General features: G+C 45.4%; 1 protein-coding gene across 1 annotated transcript in view; it reads right to left on the bottom strand.

Annotated features, from left to right (window-relative positions):
• CFAP47 (cilia and flagella associated protein 47) overlaps positions 1-3619 on the bottom strand; it is a gene marked incomplete at both ends in the record, with an annotated part of 442463 nt that extends 438844 nt beyond the window's left edge. The window contains one exon of the mRNA XM_081081612.1: positions 3428-3619. Coding sequence (XP_080937738.1) covers positions 3428-3619 — 192 coding nt within the window. The remainder of the gene's footprint in view (positions 1-3427) is intronic.
• Between the last annotated feature and the right edge of the window lie 19117 nt (positions 3620-22736).

Genomic DNA, 22736 nt, shown 5'->3' with positions numbered 1-22736 from the left:
CTTTTAACAGTTTGATCACTGAAACTGGCAATGCAGTTAATTGATAAATATGTAAATGCTGAGAGGTACTTAAATATAGAAAAATAGGAAAAGCAATCTAATAAAAATGTCGCTCAATCATGTATGCATATATAACACATACATGTATACATATATACACATGCATACATATATACATTCACACATACATATAGAATCTTATATACTAGTACTTTCCACATGGGAACTCTGACTTCATAATTTGGAGGAAATGTAAAAAAGAAATATGCCAAAGGAGAAAAAAACACTTTTGTCCTTTTTAAATATTTCCTAGACTCCATTAAAAAAAAATAAGGGGCAAAGAGAACTGCTATCTGTTGAGCACTTATAATAGATCAAGCATTCTACATTTCAATGCACTTCTACAGTCCTATAAGGCTGATATTATGGGTCCCAGCATATGGATGAGGGAACTGGAACCTGTAGAGTGAAATGACTGTCTAAAGTCACTCAGGCAGTGAGGATTCAAAACACACATCTATCTGCCTCTAAAACTTAAGCTCTTTCCCCACAACTAGACAGAGTCCCTCTAATGAATGCATAATCTCTTTAAGGAAGCAGACTAAATGCCCTTTGCAAGTTAAATAATGTAAGCCAGGGACTAATTATCATATGAGTGATGCAGATTTCATAAGTATCATAAAAATCCTCAAGAGAACATGATTACTGTGGGCTAGGAATAAGTGAAGTTGGCCTAGGCTATATAAGTAAATGGTATATAGCACTTTATATGGAACATAGTAGGTACTCACTACATAGACAATGCACAATCTTGAGCCCGGGTAGAAAACAAGTACCACCATGTGTTAGAACCATTTTCGAATCCTATATTATAATAATAGACAGATTGAAATGAACCATACCTCTGCTATGCCTCCCATTGGCTAATCAGCGATATATGCAAATTAACGGCCAACAAAGATGGCGGCTAATTTGCATACTGCAGACAGATCCCGCTGTGCCACCCAAGGCGAGATCCTGGCCTGTGGTGTCTTGGGCAGGGTGGCCGGGGCGAGCAGGGCAATCGGGGTGAGCAGCAGCATGATCCGAGCTGCTGTCCGCCCCAGCGTGGGATCCAGGCCTGCAGTGTCTTGGGTGGGGTGGGTGGGGCGGGCGGGGCGAGCCACAGTGTGATCCGTGAGAGGGCACAGGTTGGGCTGAGGGACCCCTCTTCCCTGCCAGTGCACAAATTTTTGTGCATGGGCCTTCTAGTGATGATAATAATGGTGATAACAATGCTCCTCTACATAGAAGCTTATTTTTCTTTTAACCTCCAAGATAGTGAAAGCATTTTTTGCTAATCTACCTCTTCCTCATTTCCAATTATACCTATGAAGGATCTGGAATGCACATCATAGTCCCGCAACAAAGATAAATTCACAATGTAATGGGCTCATAGCTTTGGCCTCTAACTAGGTAAGCCTTTCTGACCATGCTGCTGTTAATGACAAGACCTGTGGTCTAAATAGTTTTCTTTTTAATTATAAATACAAACCAAAAGAAAATAAACGATGTCATTGTTCTATCTGCATAAAAACCAGGAGACATCCATAATACAGTGGGGCCTTGACTTATGAGTGTCCCGACTAACGAGTTTTTTGAGATACCAGCTGTCTCTTGACTGATTTTTTGCATTGAGTTAATAGAGTAATTTGAGTTAACAGAGTAATTTGAGTTAACAAGCTCCTTAACGAGCTCCTTAACGAGCTTGGTCTCAGAACGAATTAAACTCGTAAGTCAAGGCCCCACCGTATAGTGTTCGCCCACATCTGGAATTACTGCCAGCTTGAGGTTTAAAAGAAAGTATTTTCAGATATACATTCAATTGTTCAATAAATATGTAAAAAGAAGTGAAATAATTAATAAGGTAGTGAAATAATAAACTTTCCCCCTAATTATATAGTATTGGGAGGAATCAGGTTCTTTTTTATTTAATGAGCAACTAGTAGTCGCTTGTGATGTCCTATTACAAAATAAACAGATTACTACTATTAAAACATGCAAAATGCAAAAATGAAGAATGCGTGATTTCATTTATATGAAACTCAAGAATAGGCAAAACTAATCTATGGTGTTAGAAATCAGTACAATGGGGCCATGACTTACGAGTTAAATTCGTTCCGAGACCGAGCTTGTTAAGGAGCTCATTAAGGAGCTTGTTAACTCAAATTACTCTATCAACTCAATGCAAAAAATCGGCCGAGAGACAGCTGGTATCTCAAAAAACTCGTTAGTGGGGACACTCCTAAGTCAAGGCCCCACTGTATAGTGGTCATCTCCATGGGGTGATTACTCCAGGTACTGTAGGAAACCATCTATTGTACTAGAAACATTTTATGATTTGATCCAAGTGGGAGCTACATGGGCATATACATATATATAAATTCATCAGGACTTACTTTCAAGATTTTGGCACTTTAGTGTAGATAAATGGTACATCAATGTTTTAAAAGTGTAAAAGGTAGACCATGAAAGTCCTGCTTCTCATTGCCCTCCTAATCACTGTGGTACATTTTTCTATGTATATGCAAACAAATACATGTAAGTTTAACAACAAAATCAGGTACCTTTCCATTTCTGTGCATATAAGTCCAGCTGAATTCAATACTATTAACCATTAGGAATATCCCGTGAAAAAATCAGTTATTTATCACTTACATATCAAAAATTCTTATTCAACTTTCCTATATCAAAAGTATCCCTGATAATGGGTGATCATAGTAAACTAATAACCATCCATCCATCCTCATGCTCTAAAATAACAGTGAGATAGAGAAGAAATTCGGTCAACTTTTATGTTAAAAGATGGGGACAGCCTCTCAGAACATTTATTTTTGCTAATGATTAGACCTTTATTGACACCCTGTGAGTTTCTAAGTCCTCTGAGGGCAGGGCTATGTCCATCATGCATTCCACACACCTACTGTCTATTTTATAGTAGGTGCTCAACAAATATTTCTTAAAATGTGAATAATAAACCTTCCCACTATCCTATAATATTTGGAGTAGTCAGGCACTTTATGGTTCAAAGGTTTGTCGTCATAATTCTACAGTATTATGAGGCATAGATTCTGGGCTAAGCCGCGACAGACATGGAACCCCCTTCCCTTCTTTCCAAGTCCAGAATGAAGAAATTGGTTCTACATCAAACTTCCCCATTCTGGGTCCCAACCCTCAGTACATGGATAAACAAACAAACAAACAAAGGCGAGCGCACATACATAGAGAAACCTAAATCACCGCTCCCTAGGAAGCCCAATCCTGCTCCCTATCCCTATAGGAGCCAGGTGCCTACTCACTTCCCAGGACAAAGCAGGTGCCCAAGTGAGGAGGCAGTCTCAGTCCAGTCCTCCCAAGGTCCGGTTCAGAGCACTCCTGGGTGTGTTACCTGTGGCTTGGCTGGCTCCAGAAACCGGATCTTCTGGTTGCTGCGGCCCACATTGTGGACAGTAATTGATTGGCGGTACACCTTCCCCGCAATCGTGTCCTGAAACTTCACCTCCCCCGGAGTCACCCGCAGTTGCAACTCCTTCGGAGTCTCCACTTCTCGAGGGATCAGAGAGCCCCTTGGCGTGTGCATGTTTGCCCTCTAAGTAACCCGCCAACAGTTATGGACTTGATCCGCCTAGTACTAGTGTCCAGGCCATCGCTAGGCAACCGTTGGAAGTCTCGCGCGCCTGAAACACAGCCTCGCCCTAGCTGCGCGAGATTTGGCGATTCAAATGAAGAAAGCAGGCATCTGGCCAGAGAACCCCGGGATCAGAGGTGTCACCAGAATAGCTGGAAAACATGCCACAGAAGCCCAAATCCCAGAGACATTTCACTTTGCCATGGCCTGGCAGAATTTTAAGATGGCGTTGGCGAAGGGCATTTTCCCTGGACCCTTCTCAAGACTAAGCCTAAAGAGCAGCGGAACTGAGGGGCCCACAGGGTCTATTAAAGCTTCAAGATACAACAGTAATGGAAGAATTCAATGGAAATAGAGTCAGGGCCCCCTAGGGGTCCTACTCCATGGCCTTTAGGCTAACATTTCTAAAAAATCTAGTAGCAAAACCTGTTTGTCTTTTGTTAAAATGCAGATTGTTTCAGTAGAACTGGGGGAGGGCCTACAATTTTTATTAGTAATACAGACCCAGGTGATTCCAATTTTGCAAGTCAAGGGACCACTCAATGAATATAAAATCACCTGGGAATCTTTTTAAAATCCTGATTTATGGGGTGTGGCCACAACATTAGTAACAAAGAAACAGAATTTCCGAAGAATGAGGCCCAGAAATCAGGATTTTAAAAAGATTCCCAGGTGATTCTAATGTGCAGCCAAGGTTGAGAACCACTGGTATAGAGGCTTCAGAGACTTTGTTAACTACTCTTGTTTCTTCATGTGTGAAACCAAGCTACTGCTGAGAAGACTGAGATCAAACATCTTCATAGTTAAATGAGCACCTTTCCAACAGGCCGAGATTCACACTGCCCAGTCCCTGCTCTCTCCTCATCCTCATCTGCTGTGATGGTCTTAGGGTTTCAAAACATATTAGGTGAGCCCTAACCGGTTTGGCTCAGTGGATAGAGCGTCAGCCTGCGGACTCAAGGGTCCCAGGTTTGATTTCAGTCAAGGGCATGTACCTTGGTTGTGGCCACATCCCCAGTAGGGAGTGTGCAGGAGGCAGCTGATCAATGTTTCTCTCTCATGATGTTTCTAACTCTCTATCCCTCTCCCTTCCTCTCTGTAAAAAAATCAATAAAATATATTTTTAAAAAAACATATTAGGTGAGTGGCACTTCCCTACCTTAAACCAACTACTTTTTTAAAATTTTTTATTGATTTTAGAGAGAGAGGAAGGGAACGGGAGAGATAGAAACATCTATGAGAGAGAAACATCCATTGGTTGCCTCCTGCATGCCCCCTACTGGGGATCCCAGCCTGCAACCCATACATGTTCCCTGGCCAGGAATGGAACCCTGACCTCCTGGTTCATAGGTCAATGCTCGACCACTGAGCAACACCAGCCAATCTTAAATCTGCTTCTTATCATAACTGTATCACTGTATCACACTTCTTATGCAGACCTTTAATAATTTGGAGCCAAGCACTGGAGAAATTGTTTTTCTTTTGTTTCTTATTTTAAAAACTGTATGGAAATCCCCATTTTCCCTATACTATAGTATTTTAGTACTTTCATTTTCTCCTTGACACTGCACTTGATTTTCACTCTGAGGGGACTGGCCTTTCCATCTGCCAGCCAGTTACTCATCCTTCAAAACCTAAATATCATTTTGAAACTTTTCGCACAACTGTTTTACAAGATTCTCACAGTATCAAGATGATAAATTATTACTTCATTTTAAAGTTGCCCTGAATATAAAGACCAGTTGGAAAATTTATTGGAATTGTAGTTGTTAATAGTTAAAAATAGTAGAAGTAGTGGTGTTAATGACTGCTATTTGCAAATTCTTATGCATTGATACATTAAAAGCATCTGCATCATTTTCAGAACTCTATATATTTTGGTATTACAAGTGGGGACTTAGCTGGATTTTTTCACTAGTCACTGCTATGATATTGTTAGAGGCAGAAATAGAATAGTGGGGGCTAGATATAGTTATAAGAAATATTAATCATGCTCTGTTAACTGTGATTGTTCTGTTCTGACTAGAGAAAGCACATTCTGACCTGGCTGAGAGTTGTATGCCCCAGGACATGGGAGTTAACCTCTGAATGTGGTCCATTCTTCTTTTCTGAGAACTGCCTATCTTCATGGAAAGATTAACAAACTTGTTGCTGAAACAATCTGGTCCCTGAGGCACCCACCCTTTGGGACCCCCCAGACCAGCCGTGGGCAAACTACAGCCCTCGGGCCTGATCCGTTCCGTTTGAAATGAATAAAACTATTGAAATAAAAGACCATACCCTTTTATGTAATGATGTTTACTTTGAATTTATATTAGTTCACACAAACACTCCATCCATGCTTTTGTTCCAGCCCTCTGGTCCAGTTTAAGAACCCATTGTGGCCCTCGAGTCAAAAAGTTTGCCCACCCCTGCCCCAGACCCATTACCTGTAACCTGTAACCATTATACCTTGTATACCTTGCCTACTTCCCCATGCATGTAATTCCTACTTTCCCATGTAATCTTTGTCCTTCTACCCAATATAACCAGCTGGTTTATGCTTGGAAGGGTAGAGGGGCACGGGGGCGGGGGGGCGCGGGAGTGGGAGGGCAGATTTTTGTGGATGATCTGCTGCTCTCCCATGTGGCTGTCATTATTGGAATAAACACTCATATATGATTCAACCCTGTCTCTGCTTAATTGGCTCAAGTAGTGACAAGAATCCCAGACCCATTCACTGTCCCGGTTTCAATATCATAATACAAAGCCAGTCCATGTCCTTGAGCCCCTATGCAGGGCAATTTTATAATGCTGAAAGGATAACAGCTGCTCCAGAAACTTGACTAACCAAGGCCACTGTCCATGCAAAGTCCTCCTGTAATAATTGGAAACTCCAAAGAGGTTTCAAAATTGTCTTCTGTATACTCTCATGAAGACTGGCCCAAGTCTGACTTCTATGTAGACTCTAAAAACATAGTGGTTTAAGTAAAATAGAGAACACTTTTGTTTCCCTGTTCTATTGTACTCTCATAAACTAAAGGAGGGTTCAACATAGCTCTCTCACAGTTCACCAAGCCCAAAGCTCAAACCACTGCCCGTCTACACTAATAAAAGACAAAGATGCTAATTGACTGTACCTTCATTATGCCCTAAACCGTGCCCACCAGCCAATCAGAGCGACTATATGCAAATTAACCCAACCAAGATGGTGGCCAGCAGCCACGGAGCTGGAGTAAGCAGGAGGCTTGTTTGCCCGGGCGATGGGGGAAGCCAAGCTTCCTGCCTGCCCTGAGCTGGCTGTGGCCTCCGCTCATGGCAACAAAGTTTCAATTGTAGAAGACAAATAAATCCCAGATACCTGCTTCCAGCCAGCCTCCACTGGGAGGTTGGGAGGCTGGGGGTTGTGGCCAGCCTGCAAACAGCCATCAGCCACTCACCCAGACTGGCCAGGCACCCAAACAGGATCCCCCCACCCTGAAGGGGCTGTGGCCATCCTGCAAACCGCCATCAGCCCCTCACCCAGGCTGGCCAGGCACCCAAGCAGGATCCCCCCACCCTGAAGGGGCTGTGGCCAGCCTTCAAACAGCCATCAGCCCCTCACCCAGGCTGGCCAGGCACCCAAGCAGGATCCCCCCACCCTGAAGGGGCTGTGGCCAGCCTGCAAACAGCCATCAGCCCCTCACCCAGGCTGGCCAGGCACCCAAGCAGGATCCCCCCACCCTGAAGGGGCTGTGGTCAGCCTGCAAACAGCCATCAGCCCCTCACCCAGCCTGGCCAGGCACTCCTATATAATAAAAGGGTAATATGCAAATTGACCCTAACAGCAGAACAACTGGGAATGACTGGTCACTATGACACACACTGACCACCGCTTGAATCATATCATAGAATATTTCTTTTCTAGTGCTCTTGAAAGTTTCCTACAGTACCTAGAGTAATCACCCATAGAGATGAAACATGGATTTGAGGATGCAGATTCTTTCATGGGTCCTTGTCCTCATGAAGTTTGAAAAATAAACACAGACTAAAGTCTTCTTTAATAAAAATGTGGAAGTTTATTGGAAGCAAACTTCCCCAAGGAAGGGGCCCCCAAATGAAAAAAGCCTGCTTTCTTTCTCTAATGGGAAAAAATCTAAATCCAAAAGTCTAAAATCTGTCTGTGTTCCTTTGTCTCTGGTTTATATATGTTGCAGTTCTTTGTCTGAACCTGACCCTTTCTAATTGTACTCTTCCTCAATTTAAGACCCCCTTGTTTTCCTCATTGGTCATTCTGCTACATAGTACCAGTTTCAAAGCTCAAAGCCCACATGGTGCCCCCCTCTTTCTCTCCTCCTTATCTTTCAATATCCCTCTATCTCCTGTGAAAATGTTTCTTTCTTCCCAATATCTTGTCACTTTTCTTTATCCTCTGTGAATGTATGTCTTTCTCCCCCCTTATCCTGTGACATTTCTCTATCCTCTGTATAAGTAAGATAAGCATTTTGGCATCTTGGAGCTATTTCTGCCCTTCATATATGCATTTTTCTCCCATGGACCTGCATTTATTCCTTAAGACTGCCTGTTTTGTCTCTAAAATTCCTTTCAGAGATGACCACTATACTGATTTCTAACACCACAGATTAGTTTGTGCCTGTTCTTAAGTTTCATATAAATGGGATCATGCATTCTTCATTTTTGTATTTTCAAGTTTTAACAATAGTTATGTGTTTAATTTGTAATAGGACATCACAAGAGATTATTAATTGCTCTAGGGGGAAACTTTATTATTTTACTACCTTACATATATTTATTGAATATCTGAATGTATATCTGAAAATATTTCTTTTAAACCTCAAGCTGACAGTAATCCAGCTTGACAAGAGAATGGCTAGACAGGCTTACTAGTTAGCGGCCAAAGCATAAGCCCATTACATTGTAAACTTCTCTTTGTTGCAAGACCAGGATATGCATTCCAGATTCTTCATAGGTATAATGGGAAGAAGAAAATAAATAGATTAGCCGAGACCGGTTTGGCTCAGTGGATAGAGCGTCGGCCTGCGGACTGGGGGGTCCCGGGTTCGATTCCGGTCGAGGGCATGTACCTGGGTTGCGGGCATATCCCCAGTGGGGGATGTGCAGGAGGCAGCTGGTCGATGTTTCTCTCTCATCGATGTTTCTAACTCTCTATCTCTCTCCCTTCCTCTCTGTGGAAAATCAATAAAATATATTTAAAAAAAAAAAAAAAAAAAAAAAAAAAAAAGAAAATAAATAGATTAACAAAAAATGCATTCACTATCTTGGAGGAAAATCTAGCCTGCATATTGTGAGATAATTAATTCATATTGTTTTAAGTTGCTAAATTTGTGATAATCTATACTAATAAAAGGATAACATGCTAATTAGACCAGGAGACCTTCTGGGAGACCTTTCAGACGTCCTTCCGGACAAAGCCATGGTGGCAGGGCTGAGGCAGAGGTGGTTAGGGGTGATCAGGCCAGGAGGGGAGGCCAGTTGGGGGTGATCAGGCTGGCAGGGGGTGCCAGTTGGGGGCGAGCAGGTCAGCAGGGGGGCAGTTAGGGGTGAGCAGGCCAGCAGTGGGGGCCAGTTGGGGGCAAGCAGGCCAGCAAGGGGGGGCAGTTGGGGTGAGCAGGTTGGCAGTGGGCGGCAGTTGGGGTGATCAGGCTGGCAGTGAGGGGAAGATGGGGTGATCAGGATGATAGGGGAAGCAGTGGGGGCAATCGGGCTGACAGGGGTGGCAGTTGGGAGAGAGCAGGCCGGCAAGGGGGGCAGTTGGAGGTAATCAGGCTGGCAAGGGGGAGAGTTGGGGGCAATCAGGCTGGCAGGCAGAGTGGTTAGGGGTGATCAGGCAGGCAGGCAGGTAAGCAGTCAGGAGCCAGTGGTCCCGGATTGCAAGAGGGATGTCAGACTGCCAGTTCAGGCCCGATCCCTGCAGTCAGACATCTCCCGAGGGGTCCCAGATTGGAGAGGGTGAAGGCTGGGCTGAGGGACAACGCCCCCCCACATGCACAAATTTAGTGCACCTGGTCACTAGATTATGTAATAAAAAATTAATAGTGTGTTATTAGTATTTTTGTTACTCTGTTAGGTAAGAATATTTCCATGCAGTTTAATGTTCATTCCTCTTATTATGATAGCAATGAACATTTTTTCACTTATTTAAAAGTCATTTTTATTTCTGGTTTCTATATTCTGTCTTCTGTCTATAAAAAGAAGTTTTCTTGCAATGTGGACTTCTTTTTTTTTTATCAATTGTGGAAGTACTTTATATATTAAGGAAATTAGTTTTGCTTTTGATAAGATTTTCAAATAGCGCAGGCCATTTTGGCTCAATGGTTAAAGTGTCTGCCCTCACACCAAAGGGTTGCTTGCTTGGTAGTGGCATGAGTGGGAGGCAACCAATTGATGTGTTTCTCTCAAGTCAATGTTTCTCTCTTTCTCTTGCCTTCTCCCTCCCTTCCACTCTCTCTAAAAATCAATGGAAAAAATATCCTCACTCCTCAGGTGAGGATTAAAAAGAAAATGATTTTCAAACATATGTTTGTGTCTATCACTCTATTTTTGTTTTGTTTTTTAGCTTTTTTAAATATGTTTTTATTAATTTCAGAGGGTGGAAGGGAGAGGGAGAGAGAGACATAAAACATGGATGAGAGAGAAGCATTGCTTGGCTGCCTCTTGCATGCCCCCTAATGGGGATCAAGCCCACAACCCTGGCATGTGCCCTGACTGGGAATTGAACTGTGACCTCCTAGTTCATGGGTTAACACTCAACCACTGAACCATACCAAGTGGGATTATTTGTACTTTTCCAGTGATTGTATTCATCAAATGTATCATTATTTTGCTTTATGGCTTCAGAGTATTTTAAAGTATTCTTATTTGTTCTTAGAAAGGCTTTCCTTATGCCAAGATCATATAAAAGTTCCTCCATCGTTTCTTCTGGTGGTTTTACTGTTGTTTTTTTTGCAACATTTATATCTTATATCCTTAAGAACTTTATCCTAGTATAAAAATGAGATATCAGTCTAACTTACCCCAGCATCATTTATTAAACAGCTTACAATAAGAATTTCAAAATATGGATCCTTAAAAAGTTTTGTTTAGTGCTGGGTTAGCAGCACTTAACAACTGGACATTAATTCTCTTTAATTAATTCTCAGTTTCCAACACTGAAACCTCATGGAATATTATTTGTTATTTGTTATAGTATTACATATATATGTGTACATGAAAATATATGTTTTTTTATTATATAAATGAAAGTTAATCTAAATGTTATATACTTTCCATTCTGCACTTTTCAGAATATAGCTCAAAAAGAAAAAATATCTTAGTTTCCCTTATATTTCTCCTGGAAATTTCTTGTTGAAATTCTATCCTTCTATCAAATACATTATCACTTTTTAAAAAATATTTTATTGATTTTTTACAGAGAGGAAGGGAGAGGGATAGAGGGTTAGAAACATCGATCAGCTACCTCCTGCACACCCCCTACTGGGGATGCGCCTGCAACCAAGATACATACCCTTGACCAGAATCAAACCTGGGACCCTTCTGTCCACATGTCAACACTCTGTCTATCCACTGAGCCAAACTGGTTAGGGCACATTATCACTTTTTTATACTGATTTACCTTTTTCCCCCTCTTTCATTTGTGTTAATTGCACTTCTCTGTTATGGATTTGATATATCTAGGAAACTATTCCAAATTTTATGAATAATAATTAGTATTTATTTTACTTTTCACTCAGATTTTTTTTTCACAGTTGCAACATGCCCAGCATTTTTGCCACTTCCCTCTGTCCTACATTTCCAATTTCATTGTCCTCATTTCTCCCTTAAAGTTTATGCTTTTCCTGGAGTAAAAATTGCCATTTCTGTCTATCATTTATTTAAGAGTTCAGTATTTGATTGGTAAACCATGTGACACCAGCATTTTAGACTGGGCTAGTTTCATAGTATAGGCTTTGTATCAAACTTTATTGGGTTATAAGATATTAATGTCTGTTGAGTTATAAAATGTAACCACCATCAAATGAAGACCTGATAAATGGGACCAGTTTGTTATGGGTTAGCTCAGCGAGATAGACCACCGACTCAGAATTTAAATTTTAAGAGCCTTTATTAAGCTGACCAGCTGACTGCTAGCCGTGTCCTTCCCATAAGAGCCCACAGCTTGCAGTGCAGACCAAGAGTACAGCAAGACCTTTTATCTGCAACACTACAAAGTATATTTTTTTAAAAAAGACAAAAACTGCAAAGCGGTTCCTTAGCCGTTCCTGGTACTGGCAGGGTAAAAAGTTTACATAAAATTTATGAGCAGGGTCACACCTGGCTGGGTTCAATCATAACACATTGCTTTTCTAGCGAGGTAATTAGCCATTTTTCTTTCCCATGGTCCCTGTCCCTCAGTCTACTCAGTAATTCTTTTTTGTCAGGCCCCTACCCCTAGCACATTCCCTACTGGTCTTATGCCCGAATCAAATCTTTGATTCAGCGTCCTCCTCTAAGATTCGGGAGTATTGGGTGTGTAGGACCATAAGCTTGACAGCTTGGATTCGGTCTTGGATAAAATTGAGGAGACACCTGAGCAGGCAGGGTCCGAAAATGAGACCTACTATTAGGAGGAGGAGGGCCCCTGCCACAGCAGATAGGAGGGTCGTGAGCCACGGGGTCCAGGAGAACAAATTCTCATACCAGTTCCCCTCTGCCCTGCGGGCCTCTTCTCTGTCCATCAGCCGTTTCCTTAACTGACTTAAGTTTTCTCTGATTACCCCGGAGTGGTTAGTGTAGAAGCAGCACGCCTCCCCTAATGCTAGGCACAGTCCCCCTTGTTTCAGGAAAAGTAGGTCGAGTTCCCTCCTGTTCTGTAAGACTACTTCAGCTAAGGACCCTACTGATTCCTCCAACTGTCCTATGGATTTTTCTAGGGTACTCAGGTCTTGGTCAATATGATTACCCAGTTCTTTGTAATTTTGATGTCCTGTCAGTCGGGCGGCTGTCCCTACCGCTGTGGATCCTGCAATTCCAAGTCCTACGAGTAGGGAACCAGAACCGGGGCTCTCTTAACCCGCTGGGGCTCTCTGAGGAGGTGCTCCCTTCCTCCTTCCCCTGAGTAATAATACACCTGCGGCAGGATATGAGTTAGGACACAGAGCCCTGGCTCGGGCCCAGTCTGGAGGTTTAGGGAGAGTATGCAAGGGGTGATTCCGGTGATGCATGCCCACCAGGTGCCATTTGGGGCCACCAGGTACCAGGGGGCCCCGGACCCTGGTCTCTCGGGAAGTTGGAGTGTCTGGTTACGATTTTCTGCATAGGGGGAATCGGGGAGGGAGTAGTTGGCAGATGCGACACACAGCCCAGCTCCAGTAATATCTCCTAAAGTTAATCCCCTCCTCCCTTTTTCCCATGCACATAGTCCCGGGGTTTCTGCATCCGCGGACACATTGCGGACGTGGGTCACACTTGCCCAAATGGAGCTGAAGCTCCGATCCCTACGTAATAGGGGGGCTCAGGGTTGAGGCACAACCAGCAGTTTGCAGTAAGGTTGGGCGCACTTTTGTTCAGAAGTTGGAACGAAGCTTCCAGCTGCGCAAAAATGTCTGGTCTCAGCAGAGCTCCCCGAGGCGGAGGCCAGGTTTCTGCATCCCGGCAACTTGCCTCAGTCTTTGATGATGGTGGTGGCGTGGCGGGCTCATCACACGTGGGGCCGGGCTTGGTCTCCTGACCTCGGGTCGCTGAGGGGCCAGGGGCCCAATTGGGTTGGGCAGTCGGGGTATTTCCCATCGCTGGATAGTAAATAGTACCCCAGGGTCTGGTCCAGAGACATATAGCCTTAATTCCCATGTCTTTCCCTCAGTCCAGTCTTTAGCCCAATATGCCACTGGTTTGATGACAATGGGGTTGCAGTTTCCAACAGTACAGGTCCTTTCTGGGGCCCCTGGCCGCACCTGTCGGGTGAATCGGATGTCCCTGTCCGGAAGCTTCAGGGGGCCATTTGGCATAGGTTTCACAGCCCCACTGTCCACAATAATAATCCTCCTGGTCTCCACACTTCAGAAAGGGAGTCCGGGGCTGGCGTGGGCAGACATATAGGGGAGTACGCCATAGTTATTGCTCAGTCCCTCGGGTCCCGCAGCCATAGGTGGTTGCAGCCCTGTGTGTAGCCATTCCCCGGGGATCCCCAGCTGCGACCCGGCTTGGCCCAAATTCGTGAGCCTGGGTCTGTCCTGGGGCAGGTTCCAATCCTCCCTGAAGAGGCTACACAGGTCAAACCGGAGAGTCGGTTCACCGGTGCCCGTTTCTCGGGCCAGTACTACCCCGTCCGTGGTGCGGATCACCTCCCAGGCATAATGTGGGACCTGGTGGGAAAGGGGCTTACCGAACCGCCACATGACAGCGAGCAGCAGTAGATAGATCATGATGCAGGTACTAGTTTCACCTTTAGTGGGTCCTGGGTTAGTTTCACTTTCCACCTCTGGGGGCTGTCACCGCTGTCAGCTGCCTTCACTTGGGTGCGATGGATCCAGTGCCTCTTTCCTGCAACTTTGATGGCGGTTGGAGTGCTCAGCACCACCTGGTAGGGTCCATCCCGTCTAGGTTCCAGGTTGCCAGGGTCGTGACGCTTCACCCAGACGAGATCACCCGGAGAGAAGGCAGGCTGCGTTGGACTGGATCGCAGCACGTCCTCCTCCCGTAAGGCTCTCACCACCCGTCGTGCTGACGTGGCGCTGCTCTGCAAAGCCTGTAAGGACTTAAGCAAATTTCGGGTAGACAGCCAGGCAAGATTTTCCTCCCTTAGGCGGGGAAGGAGAGGTGGCGACCTACCAAACATATGGGATGCACCTAGCTCCGAGGAGGGCAAAAGGAAGGAGACTTACCCAGTTTTCGCCAGTCTCTAATTTTAACTTAGTTAATGTTTTTCTAAGGTCCAATTTATTCTCTCTACCTGTCCAGAACTCTGTAGCCTATAAACACAATGCAATTTCCAAGTAACTCTCAGGGCCTTAACTATGGATTGTGTAACTTTGGCGATAAACGCCGGGCCATCGTCGGACCCCATGTACAGTGGTAGGCTAAACCGGGGGACAATTTCAGTGAGGAGTTTTCTAACTACTACCTGTGCTGTCTCTGTCTTGGTTGGATATGCCTCAGGCCAGTCAGAGAAGGTATCAATGAAAACCAGCAGGTACTTCTACCTTCCTTGTCCTCCTGGTGTCTTAGTGAAGTCCACTTCCCAGTGTTCTCCGGGGTTCTGACCTCGGAATCGCTGCCCCGGCATGGCCACAACAGGGGGCCCTTGATTTACTCGGGCACATACTTGGCACTTTCTAATCAAGTCTGATAGTTTCATTCCCCCAAGGTGGGTGCTCTGGTGGGTCTGGGAAGCGATGGTCCGCCCCAGGGCTCCTGGCACTATAGGCCTCCCATCTGGCAGAATTAGCCATCCAGCCTCTTCTTCCCGGGCCCTTAGTTTCTCAGCTAGCCTCTGCTTCTCCGGCAGATGAGTAGGCTTCTCTGGGAGCCTTTGTGCTGGCAGGGCTACGAGAACTTCTAGGGGCCCTACTGGTCTTTTAGCCAATTCCTTGGCCTCCTGTAAGGGCAGTGTAAGGAGATATATCCTTGCAGTCCCTGGGTAGGTCTGGCAGGGCCAGTGCTGGAGCACTCACCAGGGCTTCTTAGATCTCCCCTGGCTCCTCCCCATGTTACTACTGCCGCCCCCGCATACCGCATACCGGGTGATGTCCATGTAGAGGGTTTCATCCGGATTCTGCAGGGGCTGGTCCACAAGGTTCTTGCGGAGGGAAGTGAGGGTAGTCAGTGTCTCCTCGCAGTCATGCAAAGGGGCCTCTGCCTCCATGTCAGGGAGGAGTGTGGCAAGGTTCAAGGCAGCTGTTTTCAGGAAGCTAAAAGGTTCACTCTTTTTCCTTTTTCCCACCAGAGGGCCTGAGTGAGTGCTATGAGTTTCACAAGGAAGTCCACCGTTTGGCCCCCCAAACTGTCAGGGTTATCCTGGGTTCTTGGGGGCCAGCTGAGCCCTGACAACCCTAATCCACCTCCTTCACCAACGTGGGAGTCGGTTCCCTCACACTTTTAGGGCATTTTTGTTTCCAATGTCCGTCCTTTCTGCAAAATGCACATTGATTTTTCCCAAGCCGGGGTTGGACTCCTTTTCTCCCGCAAGGCTTTTCTTGGCCCTTGTTGTTTCTCTGGTCTCTTGGGCCTTTTTTTTTTTTCATTTAAGGCCAGGAGGACCTTGGCCATCCGGGTGTTTAAACCTGCCGTCGTGTCCTCCCGATTGTTGAAAACCTTCTGGGCCACCTCAACCAACTCAGAGATTGATTTCTCCTCAAAGCCTTCTAATTTCTGTAATTTTTAAATATCTGGGGTCGACTGGGAAACAAATGTAACATTGACAGCCCTCCGATTTTCCGGGGCATCAGGGTTAGGCCCCTGGACTGTCTCTGTCATTTTAGAGAGGTTTGTGGGTCTCCGAGCAGCAGCTTGGATGGCCCCTAATAGAGTCTGGCGATACCGATCGAGAGCCTCCTTTCCCCTGTCACTATTGGGGTTTCAGTTGGGTTGCCTGGAGGGAAATACAGCCTTTAATCTATCTTTAAATGGTAAGAAGAAATTTACCACAGGTGGGTACTCTGGTAGGTATAGCTGTTCCCTGTAGTAGGGCTCCCCTTATTTGACTTGTTCTCTCAGAACGGACTAAAGGAGCTTTATTTCCTTATAGGGTCTTACATGTCACAGGACCTCACAGGGTCTGTAATTCCTATAACAGAGGGCCAGTATTCACTACTTTACTAACCCCCTCTGTTCTAGACAGGCCTTCACCAGTTTCCTACAGTTGAGATTTTGTGCCACCCCTGACATGGGCATGGCCACACAGGCCTGTAAGACAGTATACAGGTAGCTTAACCCCTATACAACTGGGCTCAGACCTCTGTCTAGCAAATTGCAGTCTATAAGTTCAATATGCAGCCTCCGGTCCTCCTAACCCAACGAGGTTTCGGCCAGTCTCTGAGTCAGACTCCTCATCTCTTGGAGAATTTCAAAGCCCTGATGGCTCCCAGGTCCAGGGAGAGCACCCTTTTCTTAACTTTGTTTATTAGTTACAGGGCCCTGCTTTCCTTGTCTTCCCACCAGTCCCCTTTATGGCAGAGCAGCTACCAGGCCTCTTTGAAGGGAGTGTACTGGAAGGGGGTATCAGCCCCTCCTCTTCCAGCAGCAACAGGCACTAAACCCTTTCAGTACATTTGCAAGCAGGGAGCTTTTACTAGCTCTATCTGCAGCTTTCATAGATCTCAGGCTTGCTACTCTTTCTGGGGCTGTAGGAAGGCTAGTACTAGTCACTGGCTTCTGGCTTAACTGCTGTAGCCTGCAAGCCAAAGGCCTAAGTCTTGTATTGCTTGTTGTAAAACATTTTTTTACTGGGCAGCAGCAGGGCAGCTCTAATGTCCGGTAAATTTCTGCTGTTCTCTACTTTCTTGCTGCTGCTGCTGCTTTTTTTCAGGGCCACTGCAGGCAGCTCAGGCATCCAGCCCCACTTCTTTGATCATTCACTCCCCAATCTAGTCTGGAGCTGGGGAATAGCATCTCGATCCGCCTTGCATCCCAGAGGGCTGCCCGTCTGGCCCCAGATCTAGAGGGCCGGCCTGCCATAGTGACAACATAGGAACTGCAGGACTGGCAGATGTCGCAGGGTCCTGCAGGTTCTCCCCCTCTCTCTCTCTCCCTCCATACGCTGTCCCTGTCTAGTATGGGATGGACTGAAGGGGTTGAAGGACGACAAAGCCCCTCCCGTCGGTGGGTTCGGAGGGAAGACAATTGGCATCGGGGGAGGCAGGGGCTCTGGGTCAAGAGCTGGTGGCATGGCCTGGGCCTGAGGCCAGGGTTCACCCAGATCCGATGCCTGGGGACCATAGGGGGGCAGCTGGCTAATGGGTTCCTCCTGCTCTCCCTGAAGGACCAGGGGAGCCTTTCCCTTCTTGGGCCCGGTCAAAAAAAAATTGTCTGTCTCTGTCCCAATTTTCCCCTCGAGAGGCAAGCCCTTATCTACCGGGGTTTCTTGGACAATATGTCAATCCAAACCTGAATATAAGGAATTTGATCAGGATGCCCTGGGCGGCCGTATATGACATAATGGACCCGGTAGGCAGTGGTCAGATCAAAAGACCCTGCATCCGGCCACCCCTCCTGGAAAGTGGGCCACTCCCGTTTACAGAATCGCTGTAAATCAAAAGCATTAACATTATAACCTTTAAATCTACCCTAGAACTTCAGTTTAATACAGTAAATTTACAACCTAGGTTAGAGCAACTGATAGAAATCTTTATTAGCTAAGTGGGCTGATTCCCCTTTAATAGTGAGCAAAAGACTCTGAGAAAAAAAATAATTCTCGCAGCTGCAAGAGGCTTTTGAAAGACCATTAAGGGGCCAGCCCAAACGTTCAGCCAAGCTTATCAATAGAAAGTAGAATAAATCAAAGTAGCTTTTACTTCACACAGACCAGTAATGATTTACACTTTCTTAGTAGCCTAGCCCAGGCTGGAGCTGTATCCAGTCCCCCTTCTCTGTAGCAATTTGGCTAGTCCCACACAAACTTTGTCCCAACCCCATGATGATTGGTGGCGAGAGACAGACAAGGGAGGGGGTGACCTGTTTTTACAGATCCTCATGCAGATGCCCGCCTGACTGAAGTCATGGAGCCACACAAAGGAGAGGAGAGGGCAGGCCCCCTCCCTCCACACTCACATACTTTCACCAGACATTGAGTCAGAGTTTAAACAATCCATCTAATTCCTAACAATTTTCCAATTCCTGAGAGATCTCTATAGCTTCCTGGGAGGTGATCAAGCTCCCCTTCCACTCACCCGGAGTGGGCCTGACTGATAGGGGGTCGACGAAGATGACTGACCCTATCCCATTTGACAAAGACAAAGACAACAAAGAACAAAGACAAAACAAACCAGCCAAATGCAACCTAAGGTTGCCCGGAACCTGCAGCTCGCTCCTTGAAGTCCTGAAAATTTTCAAAAAACATTGCAGCAGGGTACACACAGAAGCAGACAACTTTTTGACAATAAACACCAAAACAAACAAATACCAGACGGACAAACCCAGTGCAGCCTACAGCCGCACGAACCAGGGACCCCGGCCACCGTCGTGGCCGCGGGTCAGGACCAGGAGTGCCGCTGCGTCCAGCCCTCCGTATAGGTCCTTCCGTGGGACGTCCCAATTCCTGTTTAACGACCGGTCCTTACCTCTCTCGAGAGTCCAGGTGGCTCGGTTTCCGAATTGAAAGTTTTTGGGTGGACTGGAGGCCTCCTTGGTAGTCATTCTCCACAGGTGTGGGGTATCTCGCTGAGTGCCCGGCGACAAGTGGGGGAGAGCCTCCTGCCCTAAATAAGGGGTCCCTCTCACCCCTGCTGGGGGAGAGCCTCCTGCCTTAAATAAGGGGTCCCTCTCACCCCTGCTGGGGGAGAGCCTCCTGCCTTAAATAGGGGGTCCCTCTCCTCCCTGCCGGGGGAGAGCCTCCTGCCCTAAATAAGGGGTTCCTCTCACCCCTGCTGGGGATCTCGCTGCGGGCCTCCAAATGTTATGGGTTAGCTCAGCGAGATAGACCACCGACTCAGAATTTAAATTTTAAGAGCCTTTATTAAGCTGACCAGCTGACTGCTAGCCGTGTCCTTCCCATAAGAGCCCACAGCTTGCAGTGCAGACCAAGAGTACAGCAAGACCTTTTATCTGCAACACTACAAAGTATATTTTTTTAAAAAGAAAAAAACTGCAAAGCGGTTCCTTAGCCGTTCCTGGTACTGGCAGGGTAAAAAGTTTACATAAAATTTACGAGCAGGGTCACACCTGGCTGGGTTCAATCATAACACATTGCTTTTCTAGCGAGGTAATTAGCCATTTTTCTTTCCCATGGTCCCTGTCCCTCAGTCTACTCAGTAATTCTTTTTTGTCAGGCCCCTGCCCCTTGCACACAGTTGAAGGCTGAAATCAATGTTTAAAAAGTTCCAAAGTGGTGATTATGAAAGCTACTGTTCATCAAGACTCTCTCATTCCTCAATTCATTTATATCATTACATGTACTTTATTTCCTCTTTGACCACAGTGAATCCCAGAACCCCTTTGGTTTCCAGAAGGTTTTTGAGACTGGCAAAATAAATGAGACAATTAAAAAACCCATTCTATAACAAAAGGGAAGGAAAAACCTGTAAAACAGGTAATGAAAAAAATCTTTTCAATTACAGAGTCTAAAGGAAATATATATCTACTGGTATGTATATATAATTTGATATGCACTAGGCATTTCAGTGCGCTTTCCTTATCTATGTTTGTAAGTAGCTGATTTTTCATCAGAAAGAGCAAATCTTTAAAAGGACATTGACATTTTGAAATAGAAGTGTGCCAGGAATTCCAGCAATTCCCGCTTGCAGGGCAGGCATAGGATGGTAGGGGTGGGAAAAGGAAAGTTTTGTTCCTGTTTAGTAGTTGACGAAACTATAACTTGTAGTGTATCTACTTCCATTATATAAGTCAATGTTGGATAAACTGCCTTTTCAACCCTGTAAGCATATAGTAGAAATTCTCTCCTCTGCCTTCCTCTTAGAAGGAGCTTTGAAAATTTCCTTATTTTTGTCCTTTCTTATTTTGTCTCCCCAACCCTCCCACTGCCACTTCTTGTTCCTTTTTTTTAAGCTTAACCCTCAAACTTTCTTGCAACCAGATTTACATGCAGTTTCCAAAAATGACAGACACTTATTTTATATCAGTGAAATAAAAAAAAAAGAAATTATGATACCAAGACTCTAGATGTAATTGTGAAGGGATGCTATGACACATGTTAAGTAGAACGATATTTAAATTTCTGGAAAGAAAGAGAAAAGCATTGGTTTCAGAAGCTTCAAAATGTAGTTCTAACTCAATTTCCAATGTTGGACAGAAATATACATGTATATGAGTGTGTTTCATGTGTACATGTACACACACAAAGAGAAAGAGAATGGGGGAGAAGGACCAAGGGAGTAAGAGAGAGGGGGGGGGGGAGAAAAGAGTTGAATTATCAACTAACAATAATATTTTTATTCAGAGTATCACACCTCAAAGTGACTTACAGATATTACATTCTATGTGAGCTATGATATAAAAACAGATTGGGGAACACTTGGTAGAGAATTTCTGAACCAGTGAAATATAATCATGAACTATAAAATGAAGTTTTGGTCAAAGACTGACTGCATTTATGACACCATATAGCCTAGATGTGTAGTGGGCTATACTATCCATGTTTGTGTAAGCACACTCTGTAATATTCACACAATGACAAAATCATCTAACAATGCATACCTCAGAACAAATCCTTGTTAAATGGTACACTTATTTGTTTAAACCTCTGTTAGCATGGCTTTGTTTACTTGTATCAGAAAACATCCAATCAATACCACCAAAGAGATCACAGGCACTCAATGTATTGGGTTTATCAACTAATAAAATATTAACCAACCAGCTATAGCCTGAGTTCAATCACTACCTTCATCCCATTCTACTCACATCTCAAGATCACCACTATGCATAATAGCAGGCTATAGCTTCTTATCCGTAACTTGCCAATGATTAATTTTAAAATATATACAATATTTTATTATTATTGAGCACTTTCTATGTGTTTAATATTTTGCTAAACAGTTGTAGGAAAAAATGTCCAGAAACAGGCAAGGAACATTCTCTCTTTTAAAAATATATATATATTTTTTTATTGATTTCAGAGAGGGAGAGAGAGGGAGAGAGAGATAGAAACATCAATGATGAGACAGAATCACTGATAAGCTGCCTCCTGCATGCCCGACACTGTGGATCAAGCCCACAACCCAGGCATGTGCCTTGACAAGGAATTGAACCATGGATCCATGACCTCCTGGTTCATAGGTCGACACTCAACCACTGAGCCTCACCGTTAGGGGGAAAAAATGTTCAGAAACAGGTTAGGAACATTCTCAGCCTAATATAACTTATAGTCTTGTCTGGGAGAAAGATACTAATTACATAATCATGAAATAAATACATTCAATATAAGTCTAATGAAGAAGAGATATGTATTGCTACATGAGCATAAATTAAGGGGATTTAACTATTAAGGAGTCATAAAGGTTCCCATAAAGAAGTGATTTATGTTTTTCTGAAAGACAAAGAATAAATAAGTTCATAATATATATTGGCCTATAGTCCTATCTAATAAGGAGTAATATGCAAATTGACCATCACTCCAACACACAAGATGGCCGCCCCCATGTGGTCAAAGATGGCCACCCCCATGTGAACACAAATGGCCACCACAAGATGGCCAGCAGGGGAGGGCAGTTGGGGGGAGCCAGGACTACATTGGAGGACAGTTAGGGGTGAACAGGCCTGCAGGAGTGGGCAGTTGGAGGGAGCCAGGCCTGCAGGGGTGGGCAGTTGGGGGGAACCCAATCTGCAGGAGATGGCAGTTGTGGGGATCAGGCCTGTAGGGGAGGGCATTTGGGAGGGCCCTGGCCTCCAGGGGTGGCAGTTGTGGGTGATCAGGCCTGCCTTGGAGGACAGTTGGGGAGAACCAGGCTTGCAAAGGAGGGCAGTTGGGGGTGCGGGAGGGAGACCAGGCCTGTAGGGGAGGGCAATTGAAAGCGACTAGGCCTGCAGGAGAGGGCAGTTGTGGGCAATCAGGCCTGCAGGGAAGGACAGTTGGGAGGGCCCAGACCTGCAGGGGAGGGCAATTGGAGGGGACCAGCCCTGCAAGGGAGGGCAGTTGTGGGGGATCAGGCCTGTAGGGGAGTACAGTTGGGAGGGCCCTGGCCTTCAAGGGTGGGCATTTTGTGGCGATCAGGCCTGCAGGGGTGGGCAGTTGGGGGCGATCAGGCCTGCAGGGGAGGGCAGTTGCAGGGGACCCAGGCCTTCAGGGGAGGGCAGTTAGGGGCGATCAGGCCTGCCTTGGAGGAAAGTTTGGGGGCACCCAGGCCTGCAGGGGAAGGCAGTTGAGGGGGACCAGCCCTGCAGGGGAGGACATTTGTGGTGAGCCAGGCCTGCAGGGGAGGACAAT

The sequence above is a fragment of the Myotis nattereri genome (assembly GCF_964212035.1).
Source record: "Myotis nattereri genome assembly, chromosome: X".
Lineage (NCBI taxonomy): Eukaryota > Metazoa > Chordata > Mammalia > Chiroptera > Vespertilionidae > Myotis > Myotis nattereri.
The sequence above is the reverse complement of the archived record's forward strand: the minus strand, read 5'-3'. Positions and strand labels throughout refer to the sequence as shown.